This window comes from Geotrypetes seraphini, chromosome 8 (assembly GCF_902459505.1).
Source record: "Geotrypetes seraphini chromosome 8, aGeoSer1.1, whole genome shotgun sequence".
Classification (NCBI taxonomy): Eukaryota; Metazoa; Chordata; class Amphibia; order Gymnophiona; family Dermophiidae; genus Geotrypetes; species Geotrypetes seraphini.
In genome coordinates, this window is record NC_047091.1 from 1,760,817 (window position 1) to 1,784,413 (window position 23,597).

Genomic DNA, 23,597 nt, shown 5'->3' on the forward strand with positions numbered 1-23,597 from the left:
TTCCAGAAGAAAGTCTGAGAAGAGGAAGGCCCGCTATTTTGGAATGGTGGGCCTTCCGGCTAGAGGGTGTAAGCATCCCTCTGGCCGAACTTTCTTTTGGAAAGATACAGGGTGGTGGTGGGGGCTTCGGAGTGCAGTGCGATCTACAGGTTTGGGCAGTCTGGAGGGGGGGGGATGTTACCGGGTGGTGGGGGGTTGGGAAGTTCTGGGGGCTAGCGGCAGGATGGAGTGGGCATCCCTCCTGCCTGGCTGCTTTTGGAGGGGTTCAGGGATTCAGTGGCAGGAGGGAAGTGGGCTTCCCTCCTCCCTGGCTGCTTCAGGAGGGGTTCGGGGGTTCAGTGGCAGGAGCGAGTGAGATCCCTCCTGCCGCGGTGCTTCAGAGGGATTTCCTGCCACAATTGCTCAGCTGATCGCAGCAGGGGGACTCCCTTGCCGTGATCAGCTTAGCAGCAGCATCTTTTTGAAATGTAGGCCAGCATTTTGCTGGTCTACATTTCAGGCATTTGTCGCAGCCCTAGGGAGATGCCTACAGCTGCTTAAGCTCTCTCAAGGTCATTTCCAGGTGAAATCATGCCCAGCCTTGGGCGAGCTTAAGTGTCCTGATGTGTCTCCCTCAACTGCGACAAATGCCTATAGTGTAGGAGGCCTACCATTTTTTTTTTTTTAAATTTAAGTACTGATTGGCTGCTAGACGGCGGTAGGACTCCTACCACTGCCTATAATCCAGATGTCCATTTATAGAATCTGTCCTTTTATGTGTAATAGCCAAATATGAAAGAGTAATTGGTGAAAAAAGCAATGCTCTACCTAATTATCTTAAAATATGGTCCCCTCGTCACCATTACTGCACTATAAATAATTAATAGAGCCCATAACAATTAAGAACCTAAGAATAGCCTTACTGGGTCAGACCAATGGTCCATCAAGCCCAGTAGCTCATTCTCATGGTGTCCAATCCAGGTCACTAGTACCTGGCCAGAACCCAAGGTATAGTAATATTCCATGCTACCAATGCAGGGCACCATAGATGTTATTTCATGTTAATATTTCAAGTGACTTTCCACAATCTTATAATTATTCTCCACTATTCTTTCTTTATTCTGTATATCAATACCAATTGCTTGATCCTTCTGCACAATAATAACCTGCTGCACAACAACTGTGTGCAGATTCATCACTCATGTTAATTTTAATGTTTTAAATGTTGATAATTATATTTTATTCTTGTAAAACTTACTGAACTGAAAAGAACCCCTCTGGATATGTAAAACTGTAATAAACTTAATTGCAACTGAAAACCTGCTTCCTCTTTCTGATGTTTCTAAGTCTTACCTGACAGCTTCCTGGCGCTTCTGGAATGTTCTGTTCAGTGGTGGAGGTATAGGCTGCTCCTCTGGCATACAGTCCTTGCAAGACCCACATTTCCCACCTTCTCTCTTCCAGACCCTCTCCTCCTCCAGCAACTCTTTCTTTTCCCTTGGCTCTTCCCAAGCCCGATGCCTTTCCAAAGGGCCGGTGTGTAGATGAAAGGGTTGGCAGACTGTCACTTTCCCTGTGCAATCCAAAAATTACATGGTCAGTTCCTTGCTAAATCACACTGACAGTCACCATAAAAGTAAGGGATGGATTGAATCAGTCCCAGTTGTACTCCTGTAGTTACACGAAGGAGTATTCGCCTTCAGAAAACTATCTCTGCAAGTCCCATTGAAATAAGGGCAACATAGGGTTTAAAATTAGGTCTGACTAAACCTATCCCTAATGTCATGGAGCTTTTTGGACACCTAAGAGTGAAGTAATTTACCTTTGACTTTATTGCGCTCTATCTGCTCCTGAAACTTCCGCTGCAGTTTCTCAAAATTCGGTACTCCCTTATTGATAGTTGGATGGAAAGTCAAATCATCATCGCTGGGCTTTTCTGCCTTTCGCAAGCTCTTGGGAGCTGAGGCTGGACGCGATATTTCTGTATCTCTCTGTCGCGCTTGTACCTTCTTCCCACGGACCTTCATGCCACTGGAATTGCCACCAGCTCCGGCATTGCGAGCAGACATGATGCGCTCTCTGGGCTTGGGAGTCCCATCCTCTTCACTGGAGGAAGCCTGCCAGGCCTTCCTGGTCTTCATGAAGCGGACACCCTCTGCAGAAGTCTTCCCCTTATCTAGCAGCTGCTTTTTCTCATCATCTGAGGTTTTAGCCTTTATCAAGTAGCCAGCCCACTGGGAGCTGGGTGAAGAAGGTACTTGGGACTGAACCATTTTCTTCTCAGCCTCCTTGCGGTTGGCTTTAGTAGCTTCAACTGCTGCCCTCTTTTCATTGTCAAGTACTGCAGAAAGAAAGGGCTTGGGAGAAGCTGGCTTGGGGCTCTTTCTCCTGGTTTGGATCTGCACACCACTAACTCCAGATGGAGAGGGACTGGTAAGGCAGATGTCCCTGTGGCTGGCTGAACCATCCCACATCCTCTGAAAAGGGAATGAGCCCCCTTTTGGCTCTCCGCCTGCATCATCAGGATGCTCCTCTGTCATGACAGGTTCCACGTCTTCCGTGGGAGAGGAAAGAGAAGATTTACAGCTTCTTAACTGTTGATGCAATTTCTCATGCCTAAAAAATTAAAGAAAAAGCTGTTGAAAGAATAGTTGGGAATCTGGTACACCTGCTACTGCAGTCACTTAACCAAAGTCAATTGTTACACTTGACATTCAGAGGATAACTTGAGATTTAGAAAAATAAACTAAGTTCTTACCTTGATAATATCTTTTCTAGATAGCTGTGTCATTCTGGACAAGCGAGTTATATCCTAGTACTCTCAAGCCTTGCAGGTGGAATCCCTTCCTACTTCACAGAAGGTTCTGCTGCTCCCTACAATTAGTTCCAAAGCAGGCCCTTTCTAGAAACAGATGTGAATAAGGGGTATGGGGAAACTCCCCGAAGAACAAGTCCGTTCTGCTCTGAACTTATAACAAACCTATTAAACATTGGCATGATTATTTCACTGTTTTGATTGTTCACACAGAAACATTAATGGAGCTCAAATAATACCCCAGTATGTCCTAGCAATAGACTATTCTTCATACTCTTAAGGTCTGATTGGTATCCAACTTGCAGGCTTGGATAAGAATATTCTGAGTGAGACAGTAGGCAGGCGCAGGAAATAAATGACAGGGCAGGGGTCCAGATTGACACACCTATCTACTAGATAAGATATAAGTAGATAATCTATTTTTCTAGTGTAATAGGTGTGTCATTATGGATGAGGGGGATGTACAAAAGCAGTCCCAGAAATCTAGGATAGGATCACTGGACCAGCTTGCAATTCTGAGGATGCAAAGGCAAAGGCAGAATCCTCCCTTGCCGCCACATCAACTCTTGACAAATATATGTAGCGTGGACCAAGGTTGCTGAAAGAACTAAAGGAGGAAATAGCGGAACTACTACAGGAAGTCTGTAATCTATCCCTGGAAACAGGCGTGATGCCAGAGGATTGGAAGATAGCCAATGTTACGCCCATCTTTAAAAAGGGATCCAGAGGTGACCTGGGGAATTACAGATCGGTAAGTCTGACCTCAGTTCTGGGAAAAATGGCTGAAGCACTGAAAAAAAAGATAGCATCGAGGAGCATCTACAAAGGAATAAACTCATGATAACAAGCCAACATGGCTTCTGCAGGGAAAGATCGTGCCTAACAAACTTATTGCACTTCTTCGAAGGAATCAACAAACGGATGGACAAAGGGGATCCCATAGACATCGTATACTTAGACCTCCAAAAAGCCTTTGACAAGGTACCCCATGAATGCCTGCTTCGGAAACTGAAGAACCATGGGATGGAAGGAGATGTACACAGATGGATCAGGAATTGGTTGTCGGGTAGGAAGCAGAGGGTAGGAGTGAAGGGCCACTACTCGGACTGGAGAAGGGTCATGAGAGGTGTTCTGCAGGGATCGGAGCTTGGACCGCTGCTATTCAATGTATTCATAAATGATCTAGAAACAGGGACGAAGTGCGAAATAATAAAATTTGCAGACGACCCCAAACTATTTAATGGGGCTAGGACTAAAGAGGAATGCGAAGATTTACAAAGGGACCTGAACAAACTAGGGGAGTGGGTGACGAGATGGCAGATGAAGTTCAATGTAGAGAAATGTAAGGTCTTGCACATGGGAAACAGAAACCCGAGGTACAGCTACACAATAGGAGGGCTGTTATTGAGTGAGACTTGGGGGTATTAGTGGACAAGACAATGAAGCCGTCGGCACAATGCACAGCAGTGTCATCCACTTCAGATGCTGCTCCCCTGTACAAAGCCAGCTTATAACAGCCCGAGCGGGTGGCTTCAGGGGGAGACTCTCTGCCAGGGCAGGCTTCTTCAGATATCGATGCCTTTGTATTGCTCTATGGTACAGCCACACCATATCTCAAAAAAGATGTAGCGGAATTAGAAAAGGTACAGAGAAAAGTGACAAAAATGATAAAAGGGATGTAATGACTTCCCTATGATGAAAGGCTAAAGCGGCTAGAGCTCTTCAGCTTGGAGAAGAGACAGCTCAAGAGAAATACGATAGAAGTCTATAAAATACTGAGTGGAGTGTAAAGGATAGATGTGAATAATTTATTTACTGTTTCCAAAAATACTAGGACTTGAGGGCATGCAATTAAGCTACTAAGTAGTAGATTTAAAATAGTTCTTCACACAATGTGTAATTAAATTCTGGAATTTATTGCCAGGGAATGTGGCGAAATCAGATAGCTTAGCAGGGTTTACAAAAGGTTTGGATAATTTCTTAAAAGAGAAGTCCATAGGTTTACAAGTTTATTAAAAATTTGATATCTCTCCTAATTGAGTTTCAAGGCAGTTTTACATATTAAAACAAAGGGGGATACATAAAAAAATATTAAAATAAACCAACATACGCATTACAAATAAACACAAATCACACAGACTACAACAGGAATGAAAGGGAAAAGGGGAAGAACTACAATTTTGGATAGAAAAGAAAGGAAGGAAAGAACGAAAGGGAGGGGAAATTTAAAGGCCAGCATTGATGCCGGTAAAAAAGTAAGTACAACATCCTTAAAAGGACGATCATAGGTCAAAGGCGTCTAGGATAAGCAGCATAAAATATGTTTTACTACTTGGGATCTAGCTTGGGACCTGAGTTGGCCACTGTTGGAAATAAGATGCTGGACTTGATGGACCTTCGGTCTGTCCCAGGATGACAATTCTTATGTTCTTAAATTTACTATACAACCTAGGCTCTGCAAAACTTGAATAACCAGAGACATCGATGGGGTCCTGATCAGCCATTCATCTTTCACAAGTGGGCAGCCACTACCATCATCACCTTGGTGAAAGTGTGAGGGTTAGTCGCTAGGCCAAAGGGAAGGGCTTAGAACTGGTAATAGTTTTCCAGAACATGAAACCTCAGGAATTTTCTATGGCCCAGGAATATGGAAATATCCCTCTATCAGATCCAGAGAGGCTAGGGTGGGGTGAAGGCTCATCGCTTTTGTGTTCAAGACTCTGTAACCTACAAAGAAAGCCGCTGTGGCCATTTTGATTCCTATGGCCAAAGCCTCGAACAGTCTCTTGAGAACCACATCCACTCTGTGGTGTTGCTTAGCTTTTAACGCCATGCCTCCCTTGCTCGGTATGGAGGTGCACTTTGTAACCAGCACTACCTTGGGCTGAGCTAATGACACTCCAATGCCATCGAATACAGCCAATATTAAATGAATATCCTGCATTATAAAATATATGTTTCTATAGAAGGTGATTACTAAACCGCTCTTAAGAGATGGTCTCCTTCCAGCCTCCTCTTAGATGCCTTCTATTTAGATATTTACTCTTCAGGCCCTCAGAAATGCCACCAGATGTTCAATAACATTTCATAACAACTGGCTTTACGCATTAAGTCTTCACCAAAATACTTTCAATATTTTTAATATAGACTCCAATGACATAAATTATATAGATTAATGTAGCATAACTGCTTTCATACTTAACTTAGGTGGTGATGATAAGGGACAAGTGCGCCGACATGTTTCACCCTTAGGGGGTTTCCTCAGGGCTACAATCCCTTAGTTAAGATCTGTTTCACGCCACGCAACCACCCGATATGCTATTGTCTTGTGCTCTGCAGCCTCCGCACGCCTGTGCTTAGATGTCTGCCATTCTGGGGTCAGAAAGGAAAATTGCCCTAATCAATGGGCTTGCCACCCATTCTTCAGCCCTAGAGAGCAAAGGGGGAGCTAAGTCAGCTGCTCCCGCCCCCCATCACATGGCACCTTGAACTGCCTAAAGGTCAAAAAAACTATAGTTATCTTCCCTTAGTGATTCTTCGGACGGGATTTTTGATAATGTGCTGTATGTGGTAAATGAAGGCAAGCAGGCTGGCTTTTTGACATCTGCTGAATATAGTGTTTGACCTTTAGGCAGTTCAAGATGCCTGTTTTCTATCTGCTACCCAAGATACATAAGGACTTGTATCATCCCCTGGGGAGATCGATAGTGTCGGGTAGGGATTCCCTGCTGGAAAGGATATGTAAGTATGTGAATGCCCATTTACAGCCATGTGTGTGCTTCATTAGATCTTTACTGTAAGACACCACACTTTTTGTTATGATTACTGAAGGACTGGGAGCCATTGGGGTCAGAGATCACCTTGTTGGTGACCTTTGACGTAGCAGCCCTGTACACCTCTATCCCCCAGGACGAGGCTCTGCAAGTATTACATCATTTTTTGTGCCAGTTGCCTCGTCCTTGGCTGTTCCCTCCTGAATTTCTGTTGGAGTTAACTTCAGTGACTATGAAGAAGAACTACTTTTTGTTTGAAGGGCAATTCTAGTGTGGCGATGGGTGCCACATTCACCCCTACGATAGCCAATTTGTTTATGGGCTATTTTGAAGATCAATTTATTTATACATCCTGCTTTCATGGTGAGATCCTGGGATGGGCTCGCTTTATCATTGATATTTTTTGTTTTTGGAGGGGGTCTCTTGAGGATCTATTGCTTTTCAAAGAGTATATTAACTCATGCCATCCATCACTGAAGTTTGACATGACATATCACCAAACCAGGATAGCATTTTTGGATGTTATGGTGGAATTGGTGCAGGGTCGGTTTAACACCACTGTTTATGTCAAAAATACTGATCGTAATTCCTTACTACAATTCAACACCATGTACCCTTATGCTATGAAAACTAGCATTCCATTCACTCAGTTTCTCCGATATAGACGTATTTGTAGTACTAATTCAGAATTTTGCAGACAGTCCGCTCTGCTACAAGAAAAATTTGATCAAAGAAGGTATCCAGCCACTGTTGTATTGAGGGCAGCAAAAAGAGCCTTCTATAATCACAGGGAGGACTTATTGGAGTACCGTGACAGCAAGATGTGATCTCATTCGTGTCTACAGTATATTTAATCAAATGTCACAAACAACAGAGCAAGTTCTCTGTAGACACTTGAATATTCTGCGGGTACATCCCTGTTTCCAAAGCGTGCGGGTATTATTTTCCTATGGTTGCAATAGGAATTTATGTGATATTCTGAGCCTGAGTGTTCTTAGACCAATGGGATGGAGCAGGACATGCAACTTGCTCTAGGGCACCATAGCTGTGGTAACTGCTCAATATGTTCCTTGATGATTGAGTCTGACACATTTATCCATCCTGGGACAGGTAGGGTTTACAATCTCCGTAGTGTGACCTCATGTGTGACAGAGGGGGTTATCTACATCATTTTGTGCCCCTGTTCTCTGCTCTATGTTGGTCAAATTTCTCGCCAGTTGAAAACCCGGTTGCTGGAGCATAGATCGTGCCTGAACAGTTGCGAAGGTTAGGACTGTAAACCAGGTGTGGATGTTATTTAAAAATACCGTCATGGAAGCCCAGACCAGATGTATTCCACGTATCAGCAAAGGTGAAAAGAAGAGAAAACGAGAGCCGGTGTGGTTAAAAAGGGAAGTGAAAGAGGCTATTAGATCCCAAAAAACATCCTTTAAAAGAATGGAAAAAGGATCCAAATGAAGAAAATAAGGAGAAACACAAGCACTGGAAAGTTAGATGCAAAGCATTGATAAAGACAGCTAAGAAAGAATATGAAGAGAAACTTGCAAAAGAGGCAAAAACTCATAGCAATTTTTTTAGGTTCATCAGAAGCAGAAAACCTGTGAGGGAATCTGTGGGACCATTGGGTGATCAGGGAGCGAAAGGGGCGCTCAGGGAGGATAAGGCTATAGTGGAAAGCCTGAATGAATTATTTGCTTCGGTCTTTACGGAAGAAGATGCAAGAGATCTACCTGAACCGTAAATGGTTTTCAAGGGTGATGATGCGGAGGAACTGAAAGAAATCTTGGTGAATCTGGAAGATGTACTGAGCCAAATCGACAAGTTAAAAAGTGATAAATCGCCAGGATCGGATGGTACATATCCCAGGGTATTAAAAGAACTCAAAAATTAAATTGCTGACCTGCTGTTAGTGATCTGTAACCTGTCGCTAAAATTGTCTGTAGTACTTGAAGATTGGAGGGTGGCCAATGTTATGCCAATTTTTAAAAAGGGCTCCAGGGGAGATCCAGGAAATTACAGACCAGTAAGCCTCACTTCAGTGCCGAGCAAAATGGTAGAAATGATTATAAAGAATAAAATTGTGGAACACATAAACAAGCATGATTTAATGAGATGGAGTCAGCATGGGTTCAGCCGAGGGAGATCTTGCCTCACCAATTTGCATGACTTCTTTGAAGGTGTGAATAAACATGTGGATAAAGGTGAGCTGGTTGATATAGTGTATCTAGATTTTCAAAATGCTTTTGATAAAGTTCCTCACGAGAGGCTCCTGAGAAAATTAATGTGTCATGGGATAGGTGGCAAAGTTCAGTTGTGTATTAGGAATTGGTTATCGGATAGAAAACAGAGGGTAGGCTTAAATGGTCATTTTTCTCAATGGAGGAGAGTAAACAGTAGAGTGCCACAGGGGTCTGTACTAGGACCGGTACTATAACTTATTTATAAATGATCTAGAAATTGGAACGATGAGTTAGGTGATTAAATTTATAAGCAGTGGCTTTCCCCAAGTCTGTTTCAATAACAGACTATGGACTTTTCCTCCAGGAAATTGTCCAAACTTTTCTTAAAAGCAGCTACATTATCCACTCATTCCACAACCACTGCCAATATGTTCCAGAGCTTAACTATTCTCTGAGTGAAAAAAAATTCCTCCTATTGGTTTTAAAAGTATTTCGCTGTAACTTCGAGTGTCCCGCTAGTCTTTGTAATTTTTGACAGAGTATAAAATCTAGGGTTACCATATGGCTCCAGAAAAAGAAGGACGGATTGAGGCATCTGGGTTTTGCTTCCATTCCTTTTTCTGGAGCGATATGGTAACCCTTAAAAAAAATAAAAATAAAAAAAAAATAAATCCCTGCTAGTTTTGAGGCAAAATAACATGATTTGAAGTTTTTGTGAATTTTCCCCCCAAAAATTGGGAAATCCAAGATGGCCACTGTGGCAGTGTTTTGGCACCAAGAAATGTCTCAAAAACGCTAAAACAAAATGAAAAAGAACCCCTAGTGATTTTAAGGTGGAACATCAGGGAACAGGCAGAAACCTTCAAAAACATTTGCAACTCCCCCTCTTAAGCTATAATAGCCTTTCTCACTGTGACCTGTGCTGGCAATGTGCTGCAGGCTGCCTCAGCTTCAAAGGTAGCTGGATCTGGGAGAAAAAATCACTGCCTCAAATAGAACACCCTTCCAACGCTGAAAAGATAGCGCTGCTAGTTTGACTGGTGTTTGACTGAGCCTCCAACCCCTGCGGACTGCAGATGCACAAAAAAGGGGAGAAGTAAAACGCAGCCAGCATCCTGCAAAACCCTGCTGAGCCCCCTACAGATGCCTAAGAGCATGTGCTCAAACCCCTGTATGCAGTAAGTGAGTAATGCTACCAGGGGACAGCCCCAAGTTCCAAAAAGGCTTCTGCAGGTTGGCTAACAGGTACCACAAGGCTTTAGCCTGTCAGCTGCAGAGCTTAGTCTGCTTCTCCTCCATGCAGGCAGAGCTGAACCTTAGTCCCTTAACACCTAAAGATGAAGAAAATACTTGAAAAAAATAAACACTCCATTCGGCTCACATGCAAAAGAAAAAAACTGTAAGAGGCAGCAGAGCCCTCTGTGAAGTAGAAGAGAATTTAAAAAAATCTGGCGTGGATTCCTTCTGCAAGGCTCGCAAGCATTGGGCTATAGCCTGCTCGTCCAGAATGAAACGCCTATTGTACTAGAACATATACAAGAGCATGTACATTTATGGAGGGAGGAAAAAGAACTTTAAACTATCTTGAACTTTATTTGCATGGTTACTTGATATTTCTTTGGTAACCATCTGGTTTATTGATATTTTCATAAATATTCATTGATTCTGTTATTTGATTGTTGTACAATGTCATGAGTACCTTGATGGCAAAACATGTTAAAAAAAGTAAAAGCAATATTTTGAGCCTGCATAGTCCTAAGTTTAAGTTGAGCATCAATGCATACCTTAAACCCTATGTTCAGATCTGCTCTCTGTACAAGGAGAAGCACTGAATGTGGTACCTATTTTAGAAGCAGGATTAGAAGACCAAGCATCCACAATCAATGGAGATGACAAACAAAACAAAAAATCTAACTAATCAGCATAGTTTGCTGGTCTTATGTTTTCAAATGGACTTCCTAGGACACGAGGCAGCTCAGTGGTATAAATTAATATCTAGATTTTTGAATAAGAAACCAAAGAATGGTCTGCGTGACATTTGAAGCATTAAGATAAAGCATCAAATTACTGTGTCTCAATGGCCACGAATTTGGGCTTGGAGGATGAGATGGATGGTGTCTGCATCTATGAGACAAACATGGTTTTTCTTATTACACAGAGCTTTTTGTTTACATAAATTAGACAGCTCTAAGTCTAATAGATGCTGGCACTGTCATCTCAAAGCATTTAATATTCTATTGTCCACTGATACTTAGTTTTTGGAAATCCATTTGGGGCCAAGTGAATAATCTACTGGAAAATCCGGTGGCATTATCATATGACACTGTGTTATTTGGTACTTCCATGAGAGCTAAGAGTCAAATCTCTTCTAATAATCATAAACTTTTGCTCATCATGACAGGGGTTGCCATACAGCAAATTACGAAAAACTAGAAAAATTGGAATCGGCTGAGTTATAATTTTTGGTGGAATTCGTTATGCCAGATCTTTAAAATGGAGCTGGTAATAGCCATACCGCAGGAGCATTTTAAGAAATTTAGGGCTCCTTTTACGAAGCCGCGTTAGCGGTTTTAGCACTCGCATCTTTTTAGCGCGCGCTAAACCCGCGCTACGGGCTAGAACTAACGCCAGCTCAATGCTGGCATTAGCGTCTAGTGTGGCCGGCAGTTTAGCGTGCACTATTATATGCATCCCTTAGGGATGTTTGGGAGCCATTAACAAAATATTGTACAGAATGAATATTTTTTTCCCTTTATTCATATACGTCCAGGGAGGGGAGGGGGGAGGAAATACTTTAAGATTTCTTATGCTTAAGTACAATTGTTGGGTATAAGGGGGGAGGGATATTTGATGTGAGTTACAATTTGACAGCATATAAAGTGATGTTAAAATATAAAATGGTTGTATGTTATGTTACACTTATTGAAAGTTTTAAATATGAATAAATATTAAAAAAAAAAAAAGATTGGTAATCTTTTATTGTGATTTTTGCTTATTTGACACGGGCCTTGTTTTGGTTAAAGTGCCTGCATCAAATTCAGAATGGAAGCAATACTACTACACCTCATGGTTTATATCACAATTCTATTGACATGATCCGAGGAAAGCTCAGAGTTGAAAATCGCAAATTAAATGCACCAGTATGAGGGTTAAAGTTACAGCTTCAGCATCCTGAGGTTGTGGGCTCAAATCCATTCAGTTCCTTGTGACCCTGGGCAAATCATTTAATTCCCCCATTGCCTCTGGTATATTAGATAAATTGAACTTCAGCGCCCCCTCATAGTAGAGAGCAGTTCAGGCAGTTTTCTTGCAGCATTTCATTCGTGATTTTCTTTTTTTTTTCCATGAAATTTTATTGAGTTTTCAAAAAGTTACATCAAACAAAGAACAATAACAGAACATCAATGAGCGTCACAGTACATCAGTACATATATCAGTATACTATAAAGCATATAAGTACCATATCTATTTGCGTGCTTACACTGGAAACAAAAGAGACAGAAAGAAAAATTACTATAAATTGAAAAATATCTTTAAACACTGGTATCGATTGTAGATACATTTGTAAAGGGGACCATTGTTTATTAAAGGAAATTGTATTTGCAAATTTTATTGCAACGGCCAATTCATATTTATAGTATTGTAATACTAATTGCCACCAATGGTGTGAGGAAAGAGAATTGGCCGATTTCCAGTTAGACAGAATATTTTTAAATGCTAAGGAAAGAAGAGAATCTAGGAATTTGGTATGGTTTTCATTAATAACTATTTCTGGAGCATGAGATTTTAATATTATTGTGGAGAGAAAAATGTAAAGTTGAATATCAAAAATTTTTTGAAAGATCTCCCATATTTCTTTCCAATATTGTAGCACATATGTGCATTCATATATCATATGAAGTAGGGAGCCAACAGCTTGTCCACAATTCCAACAAACATTGGTCTGCAGGAGGCCTGCCAGTGAGAACTTGTGAGGAGTCCACAGGGCTTTATGATAGAGAAAAAACATGGATTGAGACATATTGGCAGAGGCCAACGGTCGTGCGGATTTCCTCCAAAATAAAGACCACGCATGGTTGCTTAAAGAGGAGTCACAATCTTTTTCCCAAATGTGTTGCAGACTCTTAACAGATGAGGTGTCTGGAGGCATTAACATTTTCTACAAATTTGAGGCCATGTGACCATTATGTAATAAAATGGTGGCCTGAGTTGGAATAGAGGGGGAGTGGGTGTGGAATCCCAGTCTTCTAATTTCCTAAGGTCTGCCTGCAATGTTTCACAATCTGCATGCGTTTTAACAAGTTTAGTGTCGTCTGCAAATTTAATCACCTCACTCGTCATTCAAATGTTACATGTGGCCAAATACAGGTCAATAGATTCCCAAACACTGGCTCCTAAAGTCTCGCAATTCCTTCGACACAGCTTAGAAAGCAGAGTAGAAAATGGCCATTTTCTACTCTGCTTTCTAAGCTGTGTCGGAATAATTGCGAGACTCAGCGCAGTCCATTTGTTCCTGAGGAAGGGGGTGTGCACCCCCGAAACGGAGTCCCGTTGGACGAAGTTACCATCTGCTGGCTGTCTGTCACACGGAGAAGCTAAGGACTTCCAGACTGTGATTCGCTTTGTTGAATTTGGACATTTGTTTTTCCTTTTGGCCCCCTGGATAAGGGGCAGAGACAAATTCAAATCACGTTATGAGAGTGTGGTTTTTTTTTTGACATATTTTTTCACACTTTGCACTTTTGGGGTGCACTTTATTTATGCATTTGCACGGAGAGAGCCCGGGGATGTTTCACAGTTAACACTCATCTGGGTGTAAGCCAGTGACAGCCTTTCCTCTGGGATCTTCCAGCAGGTGGCTGTGTGACTGAGGGCTCTCCCAACTTAATAAATTTTAGATTAAGTTAGTTGATCACTGTTTTGTTTTTGTCTCTCCCCCTTATCCATTTTCATTCTTGGGGTTTGGGAGGTTCTTGCCATTTTTGTGAACAAACCAACAAAACATCTTCCTACTATCAAAAGCCAAGAAAAGCTGCAAATGACTATGGACTGTTGGAGGTTCAATACCCTCTAAATTTTGAACATACTCAGTATTGGAAGCAGCCTCCCGTCTGTCCCAGCAGTCCTGCACAGTGATGCAGCCAGGCCCCTTCTTCACCTGGACAGAAATGCCATTGTCCTTTCTGATGCAATGAACGCCTGCTTCTAATGCCATTGCCTTCTTCATGAGACAGCAATCCTGAATTCCGTCACCGTGATCCAGCTGTTCCTGAAAATCCAGAGAAAGTAAAAGGCTGAGTACAGTAAGTGTCCCTGTTATAGCAGTTTTCATGGTGGATAGGTGACAAAAAACTACTTTCTCTTCTATAGAGTCTGTATTGGTTCACAGAAAGCCAAACACTCATTTCCATAGACTTCAGTGGCATCACTTTCTTTCCCCTCCATAGATTTCAATGGCACACTCTTCTTAAATATCTCTTCCCCCCTGTTATTCATCTCCATAAACTTCAGTGGTGCTCTCTTTTGAATACTTTTATATGAAAGTTATAGCATTTGCTGGGCTCAGCAGCTTGATATGCTCATACCTGTCTGTGTTTCTTATTAGTTTTCTGTCCTCATTTCTCTCCATCCCTCTGTTTCCCATCTGACCATTTCACAGTGGAAAAGCAGGGAAAGCACAGGATGCAACAGAACAGAAGGCATGGTTCATTATCAATTTATTTTGTATTAAATGCTAAATTCCTTTCCCCAGCAATAATTTCTTCCATCCAGATGTTGTTAAAAACCTAGGCCCAGATGCACTAAAGATAGCGATCATCGCTAAACCTATTTTAGCAGCGTACGCAACGATCGCATTTGCCGACCCAATGCAGAAAATGGCTCAACGCCTGATTTTCTACACAATCGCTCATTCCTTGATCTGACCATGCAAATAAGCTAATTAATATTACTATTAATTGATGCTCTAACATAGCTTCCTGATACTCTAATATAGCTTCCCAATGCACTAAAAAAAAGTGATTGCTTTTAACGATCCAAAAAAGCAATGGGTCAAGACTAGTCGCTTACCTGTTTAACTATTTTTAAAAAAATGGGCACAGATACTGTGCATGTTGCACATGCATATTATCTGTACCATTAGAAAAAAAAAAAGCACACATACACACACACACTTATCGATGACAGCCCTCCCTGACGAAGGCACCGAGAACCGGCCTCCCCCCCTGCTCCCGGTGATAACGAAAGGAGGGTTGCTCACTTCCTCCTGCCATATCAACCCCCCTCCCCACTGTGAAAGCCTGCCAATGTGATGCCCCCCACCTCCACCCCCCGTGGCAGCAATACGGGAAGACTAGAGCATTTCAAAGGGAAACTAAAAAGCCATTTCTACAAAGATGCCTTTTCATTGTAATACTTATATGGACATTAAATCATCTTCAGTTTTCCTCAATTTTACTTCTGAGCATTAATCCCCTAAGAGACAAATTGGGCTAGATTCACTAAGCAAACCGATAGCAGGCAGCGATTCACTAACAAAAACCCTGCAACACCAACTGGGCTGGCCAATCACAAACAAGCGACTGCTGAGGACCATTCGCTCAGGTCCTTTCTGACTGCCGTGCCTTCTGCCGCCCTGCTCTCTGCCCTGTTTCTCTGCTCTCTGCTCCGAACTCCTGCAGCCCCGAGCTCCTCTGCCAGCCACAAATCTCTCCTGCCTACCCCGAATCTCTCCTGCCGCCCCGACTCTCCCACCCTTCCCCACAGTGCAAGCCCGCGGGCTTAAAGCAGGTTAAAACCAGGGGCTTGGGAAGAAAAATAAAATTTCCCTGCTCTGCCGAGCACAGAGAGCCAGCGCATGCGCAGGCCATCTACAGATGGTCTGCGCATGTTCAAGGATCGCTGTTCAGCGACTGAGTTTGTTGGGGGCTTGAGGGCAATTCGTGAATCAGCCCCACGGGCACGGATCAGATCCGATCTGTGTCCTTAGTGAATCTAGCTCAAAGTCATTCTTAGTTCTCCTTAACCTAACCCTCCCATTCGTTTTTACCGTGATTGTTCTCTTTTCTTTAAGCATATGTAGTTCCTCCCTGCCTTTCCTAGTGTGTCTAGTACGTCAAATAAACCCCAGGTTAAGCATTTGTATTTTAAATATTGTTTAACTTATATTTCTTTGTAACTCACCTAGAAACCTAGGAATAGGTGATCATCTCAAATTTTAATAAAACATTGAAACATTGAAGACCCATTCCCACGCCAGGTGCCCCCCCCAAAACATCCCCTACCCTACCCCTTTCTCTCTGAAAAAAAAAGGCAGGAGGAATGCCCACTCCTTCCTGCCGCTGGAGGTCCCCTGCTATCCCCTGACCCCCCATACCTTTTTAGACATGTTAGAGCAGGAAAGAAGTTCAGTCCGCCTCGTTCATAAGTCTGCCGCTCCAAAATGGTGGGCCTTTCCCTCCCTGGTGCATCATGTGATACATGGGGAGGTGCCTAAGGCCCTGATTGGCTCAGATGCCTAAGGCCCTGCCCCTTTCTTAGCCAATCAGGGCCTTAGACTCCTCCCTCTGTATCCCGTGATCAGGGCAGGATTAATTCTTTGATGGCCCCTAGGCACACAAGTACACTGGTCCTGCTCCCATTCATTTACCTGTTTTATTATTTACTTCTTTATTTCCACTTGTATTTCTTTTTTTCTTTTATTTTAAAATTCAAAACAAAACAAAAAAAAAGATTACCATACCAGTGCCAGTGTAGTTTCAGTTCTATGCAACCCCCAAACATCCCCCTTTCCTTCCCTTCCCACCTACTTGCTCAGGACTTTAACTCTGAACCCTTTCCATACGTATATAAAAGCATTGTAAAGCAGTAATACTATCCGAAACATAAGTCTGTATCAATAACCAAGTTTGAAACTCCTCTCAACTGCCTCATTCTGTCGTCCAACTTTAACCCATATGTATGTATAAACAGCCAAATCTGTAACTCCTCTGATACGTTCCACTCCATCTATGTTAATTTTTAACAAAACAACAAGGCATGCGGTCCACCAAAGAATCCAACGTGGAACAAAAGAAGATCGACAGACAATAAGGAGATTCAAATTAGGTTTATTCAAGGTGCTCCCAGGAACCATGCCTGATGTATTTTGCCAAACAAGGCTGGTCAATGCTAACAGAAAACCATGTCTTTCATACACACAGGACACAGAACCACCCTCACCCAGTATGGAATACGTAGTCACAAACTAACCCTCCCCCCCTTCTTTTACAAAAGCATGGAAAAGGTTTTTAGCGCTGACGGGCTGAATGTTCTGTGCTGTTCTGGCGATCATTGGAATTCTGTGCCCATTGGAGCAGTACAGAGCATTCAGCAAACTGAAGGAACTGTACAGTTTAAGGGGTGAAAAAAAAACAGTGGTGCATATCCCCCAATACTGAACAAAATATAAAGATAGCAGATGTAAATTTGAAAAAAGAAAAATTAACAAATCACTTTACAAATTAACAAATAAAAATGAAAATAAGATAATACCATTTTATTGGACTAATACATTTTTTAATTAGCTTTCAGAGGTCAAACCCTCTTTCCTTAGGTCAGTAAAGTATACTACTGTTACAGTATCCTGGCCTGACCTGAGGAAGGAGAATTTGGTCTCTGAAAGTTAGTCAAAAATGTAGGGAAGAACTCAATCTACACAGATTCAAGAGCAAGTTAAAATGCTTTCTTTTTAAAGATGCATTTAATAGCTAGAAAGCTAGATTAGGAGCCTCAATTGAATCCTATTTCCCAACTGCCCTCACTCCTCATATTGTTTTTTTCCCTTACTTGTCTTATTTACTATCAACAACTTGTATTTCTTTCCCCATCTTTCCCTTTTGTTTAATATGTTTTGTCAGGTTAGTCGTATTCGTTTGTTTTGTTTCTTCCACAAATTTGTAATTTTATTGTTTTGTATATCACTTACAATTTTGAATAAGTGATTAATCAAATTTATAATAAACTTGAAACTTAAAATTAGTCCAATAAAATAATCACTGTATTTCCATTTTCTATTTCTAAACATTTATCAACACAACTACAATACTGCTTTATCCTAAAGCAAAAATATAGAATTTATCTACCTTTGTCATGTGGTTTCTGCTTTCCTCATCTTGTCATTCTCTTTCTTCCATCTACTGTCTGCCCCTTCCAGAAACTGTCTCCCCCTGCCATCTCTCCTTCTGCCCCCTCTCCTCCTTTGATCTGGCATCCATCATCTTCCCTCTGTTCTCTCATGGTCTGGCATCTATCTCCTTCCATCATTTCCTTCCCTCCCCCCTGTGTTTTTTAGCAATTCTCTCTTCTCATTTCCTCTACTCAGATCTAACATCTCTGTCTCCTTACCCATTATCTGGCATCTCTCTCTCATCTCTCTTCCCTTTCCTTTTCTTCTCTTGTCTATCTTCTCTATTTTCTGCCTCCGTCTAAATTAAATTATTTCCTACTATTCAGTCCTCAGTTTCCCTCTTTTCACTGTGTCTACCCAAAGCATGCCACCCCTTTCCTTCACCCCTCCACTATCTTACTAACGCTATCTTTTTCCCCCCATCCAGCATATGTCCTTTTTTATCCCCTCCTTCCATCCAGTATGTGTTCTCTTTCTCCACTTCCATTCAGCATTTGCTCTCCACTCTCGAATAACATCCGTCTGCCCTCTTCTCTCTCCCCTTTATCCCCACTTCTATCATCTGCCCCTTCTCTCTCTCCCTTTTGTTTATACCACAGCGCCAGTGTGTTTAGGAGAAGGCAAAGGGGGTGAAGAGGCTATAAAATAAACCCAAACTTATAGGGAGACAATTATTAATATTCTGTGATGACTAAATCAGAACTCTCTCACTAAATCACAGCTCTAAAACTTAGTATTACTTGCTGGAAATGTTTGGAAGTGTACACAAATGATTCTTCAAAGTTAGACATATAGTTAGACAAGCCAAAGTGGGGGCAACAGTTGCACCCATAGCGACTCCCTTGGTCTGTAGGAACAAGTAAATCATTGGAAACAATATATTGATGACGTTTTTTTGTATGGACTGGCGAAGAGGCTCAGTTGTACCAGTTCCTGGCGGAACTTAACCAGTTTGATAATAACATTAAATTCACCAGTAAAACGGATATATATAAAATGTCATTTTTGGATATCAATATATTTAAACAAGAAAATAGCCTCTCCACCAGCCTTCACTGTAAAACGTCAGATCGAAATATGCTGCTACAATACCAGAGTTTCCATCCTAAAGTCCTCAGAAATAGTATCCCGATAGGTCAATTCCTTCGCTTGAGGAGGATTTGTTCGGATGACAATGATTTTAACATACAGGCTAAAGGGATGTACCAAAAGTTCAAGAACAGGGGATACCCAAGCAAGATAATCAAATGGGCTTGGAAGAGAGCCCAAAACTGTCTGCGTCAGTGGCTTTTGCATCCTGTCACTCATCAGGCAGATAATAGGCTGGCCTGTGTTTTACCGTATACCAACAATAGCAAAGCCATCAAAAAAATAATATAAAAAAATTGGCCGATTCTACAATATCATGAGGCTTTAACCAACAAGCCCAAGTTTGTATTTTCCAGGGCCCAAAATTTAGGCGACAAACTCAAACATAAAAAAAACTGATAGGTTGACAGTCACACTACCCCCCTATGAAAGATGCGGCAGGTGCCGCCAATGCCAGTATGTATACCAGCAATCGTCTTTAGAGATCCCGTTATCGGGTGGTAAAAGATATTTTTTATCTACTGGCACTAATTGTGAATCGAATGGGATTATCTACTATATTATTTGCCTGTGTGGCAAATATTACATTGGTCATACCATCAGAAAGATCAAAGTACGAGTAACAGAACACCTCAGCAATATACGGAGAGGTAGAATTTCCACCCCTTTGGTTTCACATTGGCTAGAACAGGCCCATCCCATTGACGCTCTCAGATACACGGTACTGTTCCAAGTCAAAAATTATTCAGGAGATCTGTCTAAGTTTTTATTAACTAAGGAACACAGATACATTTTCAAATGGCAAACCCTATCTCCACACGGGCTAAATATAGATATAGATTGGTTTCAATTATAATAAGTACCTAGATCCCTTGCGGGAGCATTAGAACTAGGGATGATGTCATTTCCGGTGCTTGTGGGAAGCTGCATAAAGAGGGTAATGTCAGGCGCTGCTTCTCATTCAGTCTTGATTTCCTTGCCTTCTGGGTTGGAACAAGCCGTTACAGGATAGGTGAATTAAATTTAGTAAATGTTAGCAAGATATTTAAGTAAGAAACAGAGAACATTAACAGTGGGTGGTGGTAACTGTTAGAATAAAAATTTAAAAAATTGAGAGGTGAATAAAGCATTAGTATTGACATACTTTTTTTTTTAATGTATTTTAACCAACAGTGACCCCTCCTGAGGAAGAGTCTACGAAACTCGAGTCGGGGGGCCAGCAATTTTAATATGGTTATCAGCTATTCACTACAGCACATTTAAGCACCAGCACTTTAGTTTCCTTTGTGGTTATTACCTAGATGTTCCATCAACCACTCGCCATTTGAGATAAGTGAATTTACAATACTCTTGGTTTCGGGACTGTAAAGGCGATGATGGTCCCGTCAATAACCACATTTTGGTGTTACCACTAAACAGATGGTCTGAGCAATTTACAAATAATTTATTTAATATTAAGTTTTAGAGCTGTGATTTAATGAGTGAGTATAAAATAAACCCACCAGGATGTTTGTAAAAAAACACCCAATTGGGCAGAAAATCTAATCGAAAAATCAATTCAATAGGCTGAATCAAATCAACATTTTTTTTCCTGAATTGGGCAGCAAGAAGTTCAATCACGTTACCCCTTTGTACTGTGAGCTGCACTGGCTTCCTCAGGAGGCAGGTATAATCTTCAAACTGGGTTGCTTATGTTATAAAGTTGCCTATGGTCTAGCCCTACTCTAGTTAGCTGATAGATTTTCAGTAGAAAATCGCATTCTGTCTTGATATTTCCTTCTGTCAAGGGTTGTAAAAGCAATATGCTTTCATTTCAAGCAGCTTTCCATGATAAGGTTTATCGACCAGTGTTCTTTACATCTCGTTCTTATGAACATTTTAGAAAATAACTAAAGACTTATCTTTTTTTCAGAATATTTGGTCAATTAAATCTCTAATGCTTTCTTCCTTTGCTATTATGTCTAACTTTTGTAAACCGCATTGAACTTAAGGTAATGCGGTATAGAAATACGATGTTATGTTATTATATACCGCCTATCGAGATTATCTAAGCCGTTTACAGTCAGGTACTCAAGCATTTTCCCCATCTGTGTATGGAGGATTGAGTGGCTTGACCTGGGGTCCCAAGGAGCAGGTGGGATGGGAGGGCAATTGGGAAGAGACAGGGAGAAATGGAGATGTTAATCTCTCTCTCTCCTCCAAGCAGAGCAACAATTGATTTTTAAGATGAGAACAGTAACTCCAAATGGAGTTAGCTTTATCTTGTTATTTAAGAATACTATTGCATGGGAAATTTTTTTCTTTTTCTTTTTCTATACACCTTTTTTTGTTGCCATTGAAAGCATCCTTTGGAAGAGAACATTTTTATTGCTTTTTCATACTGTCCTCAGTGAGTTTATTATACTAAGGATGCTTTGTAATGTTTAAATGGACATGTTTTGTTTTAGTAAATTTTACTTGTATTAAGATTGATTTCTCAAAATATTGTAAAGCAAATAGTAACCTCTTCTACCAGATGTACATAGATGCATCAGATTTTGCAATACTGGCACGTTCCTGAAAAGAACACTGTTTTGGAATGTGGAAATCTTCTAAGCATGTGAAAAATTTCTTCAGAACTTAACACTTTTTGACCTTGTAATAAGACTCTTTTGAACTTGTCACTTTCTCTTGTCGATGCTGCATTGTGGACCTTTATTGTACGTGTACGTTTTCAGTATTTACCATATTTTCAAGCAGAGCACTCTTTTTAGAATGCACTTTTTATACTTTAAAGCGGAATTTGATTTTTTAAAAGCATAATCATAATGCAATTATAATCTAATATATATTGTTTTGTGAGCCTCTCATCTAATTACTTTTTCATTGCATTAACAAGGGTTGGCTTTCACAGTTAATCATAGTATTGTCTTTATTTGCTGACAATACTCTTTTGAAAGGGTGTCAGGTCAAAAGCGCACAGGGACAAAGGCGCGCCCAGACAATTGAGCGCAGCGCACACCGCTGCGCCGCTCTAAATTACTATTTTTAGTGCTCCGACGGGGGTGTGTGTGGGGGGAACCCCCCCACTTTACTTAATAGACATCGCGCCACATTGTGGGGGGTTGTAACCCCCCACATTTTACTGAAAACTTCACTTTTTCCCTGTTTTTAGGGAAAAAGTTCAGTTTACAGTAAAATGTGGAGGGTTACAACCCACCAAGCCCCCCATAACGCCGGCGCGATGTCTATTAAGTAAACTGGGGGGGGGTTCCCCAACAAAACCCCCCATCGGAGCACCTAAAAACTGTAATTTAGAGCGGCACGACGGCGCACGCTGCGCTCAATTGTCGGCGCACGCTTTTGTCTTTCGCGCCGTTGTCTATGAACCGGACCCCTAAAAATAAACTGGCAACATACCCATTTGATAGCAAACCACAGGCAAAAAACATCATTTTAACCATTTGAACTCTCCCCCACCAAGACAGATGTAGTGTGTTCCATTTCTCACACATTTCTGAGACCTTTAGCAATAAGGATTTTTCATTTACTTTCATTGTATCTTCCAGTGTTTTTTGGATCCATATACCTAAATATTTTATACCCTCTTCTTTCCAAAGAAAAGGGAATGAGTCAAATAATCCATTGGGACAGTGCACATTTAGCGGAAGAACCTCTGATTTACTCCAATTTATTTTATATCCAGAAAATTTGCCAAATTGGTCAATCAAATCAAGTTTCAAGTTTCTTTAAAATTTTTATACCACTCAATCAGACTTCTGAGCATTGTACAATAAAAATTACAGTTTGTGTCACATAAAATGGGGAAGACAATTAAAATAGACTGTGTAATAAATTAAACAGAACGAACAGAAACAAATGGGAAAGGGGGGGAAGAACTACAATGTTTTTCAAGAGGAAGAGAACAATTAAGGGAAAAAAAATTTGGGATGGTAGATCCAGGATTCCTCAAATAAAGCAAAATGTCATCTGTATAAGCAGAGACCTTATATTCCCGACCTGCATAAGAAATACCCTGAATCTCCCTTGCCTGTTGAATAGCCAATAACAAGGGTTCCAAAACAATATAAAAAAGCAAAGGAGATAATGGACATCCTTGTCTAACTCCCCTCTCCAGTCGAAAATGTTTTGAAAAAGTATTATTAATATATAATCTGGCAGAAGGGGAACTATACAAGGTTTGAATCATTTGTATAAATCCTGAACCAATACCAAACCAATCCATTGCTTGATATATAAAGGTCCATTTCACATGATCAAAGGCCTTCTCTGCATCCAAAGATTACAGAGAAGGCCAGATCTTCCATGGCTTTTGTTAAATTAAAATATGAAAAGCCAGTCTGGTGTTGTTTGATGAATGTCTTTGAGCAACAAAACCTGTTTGGTTCATACTAATAATATAAGGGAGAGCCTTGGCCAAGTGTAAAGCCAATAACTTAGCCAGAAGCTTTCCATCTACATTAATCAAAGAAATAGGCCTGTAATTTGAAACCAACATGGGATCTTTTATTTGGCTGCGGTAAAACAATAGTTAAAGATTCTGCCATAGTACCCAAAATACAACCTGTAGTTAGTTGAGCCTGATATAAATTTAA

General features: G+C 41.1%; 2 protein-coding genes across 4 annotated transcripts in view; one reads left to right on the plus strand and one right to left on the minus strand.

Annotated features, from left to right (window-relative positions):
* The window catches only part of TSGA10IP (testis specific 10 interacting protein), a 76,767-nt gene extending 56,862 nt beyond the window's left edge, over window positions 1-19,905 (minus strand). For 2 of the 3 annotated variants that reach the window (XM_033955133.1, XM_033955135.1), the window contains exons 1-4: window positions 19,006-19,072; window positions 13,835-14,016; window positions 1,802-2,595; window positions 1,333-1,552 (exon numbers count right to left, since the gene is read on the minus strand). In XM_033955133.1, coding sequence (XP_033811024.1) covers window positions 1,333-1,552; window positions 1,802-2,595; window positions 13,835-14,016; window positions 19,006-19,017 — 1,208 coding nt within the window. In that variant the 5' untranslated portion in view covers window positions 19,018-19,072. Of the gene's footprint in view, window positions 1-1,332; window positions 1,553-1,801; window positions 2,596-13,834; window positions 14,017-19,005; window positions 19,073-19,865 lie in introns of those variants that run through there. The other variant, XM_033955134.1, reaches the window with a different exon arrangement.
* Window positions 19,906-19,912: 7 nt separating this feature from the next.
* The window catches only part of LOC117365138 (transmembrane protein 272-like), a 67,504-nt gene continuing 63,819 nt past the window's right edge, over window positions 19,913-23,597 (plus strand). The window contains exon 1 of the mRNA XM_033955136.1: window positions 19,913-19,939. The gene's annotated coding sequence lies outside the window, so the exon portion shown is untranslated. The remainder of the gene's footprint in view (window positions 19,940-23,597) is intronic.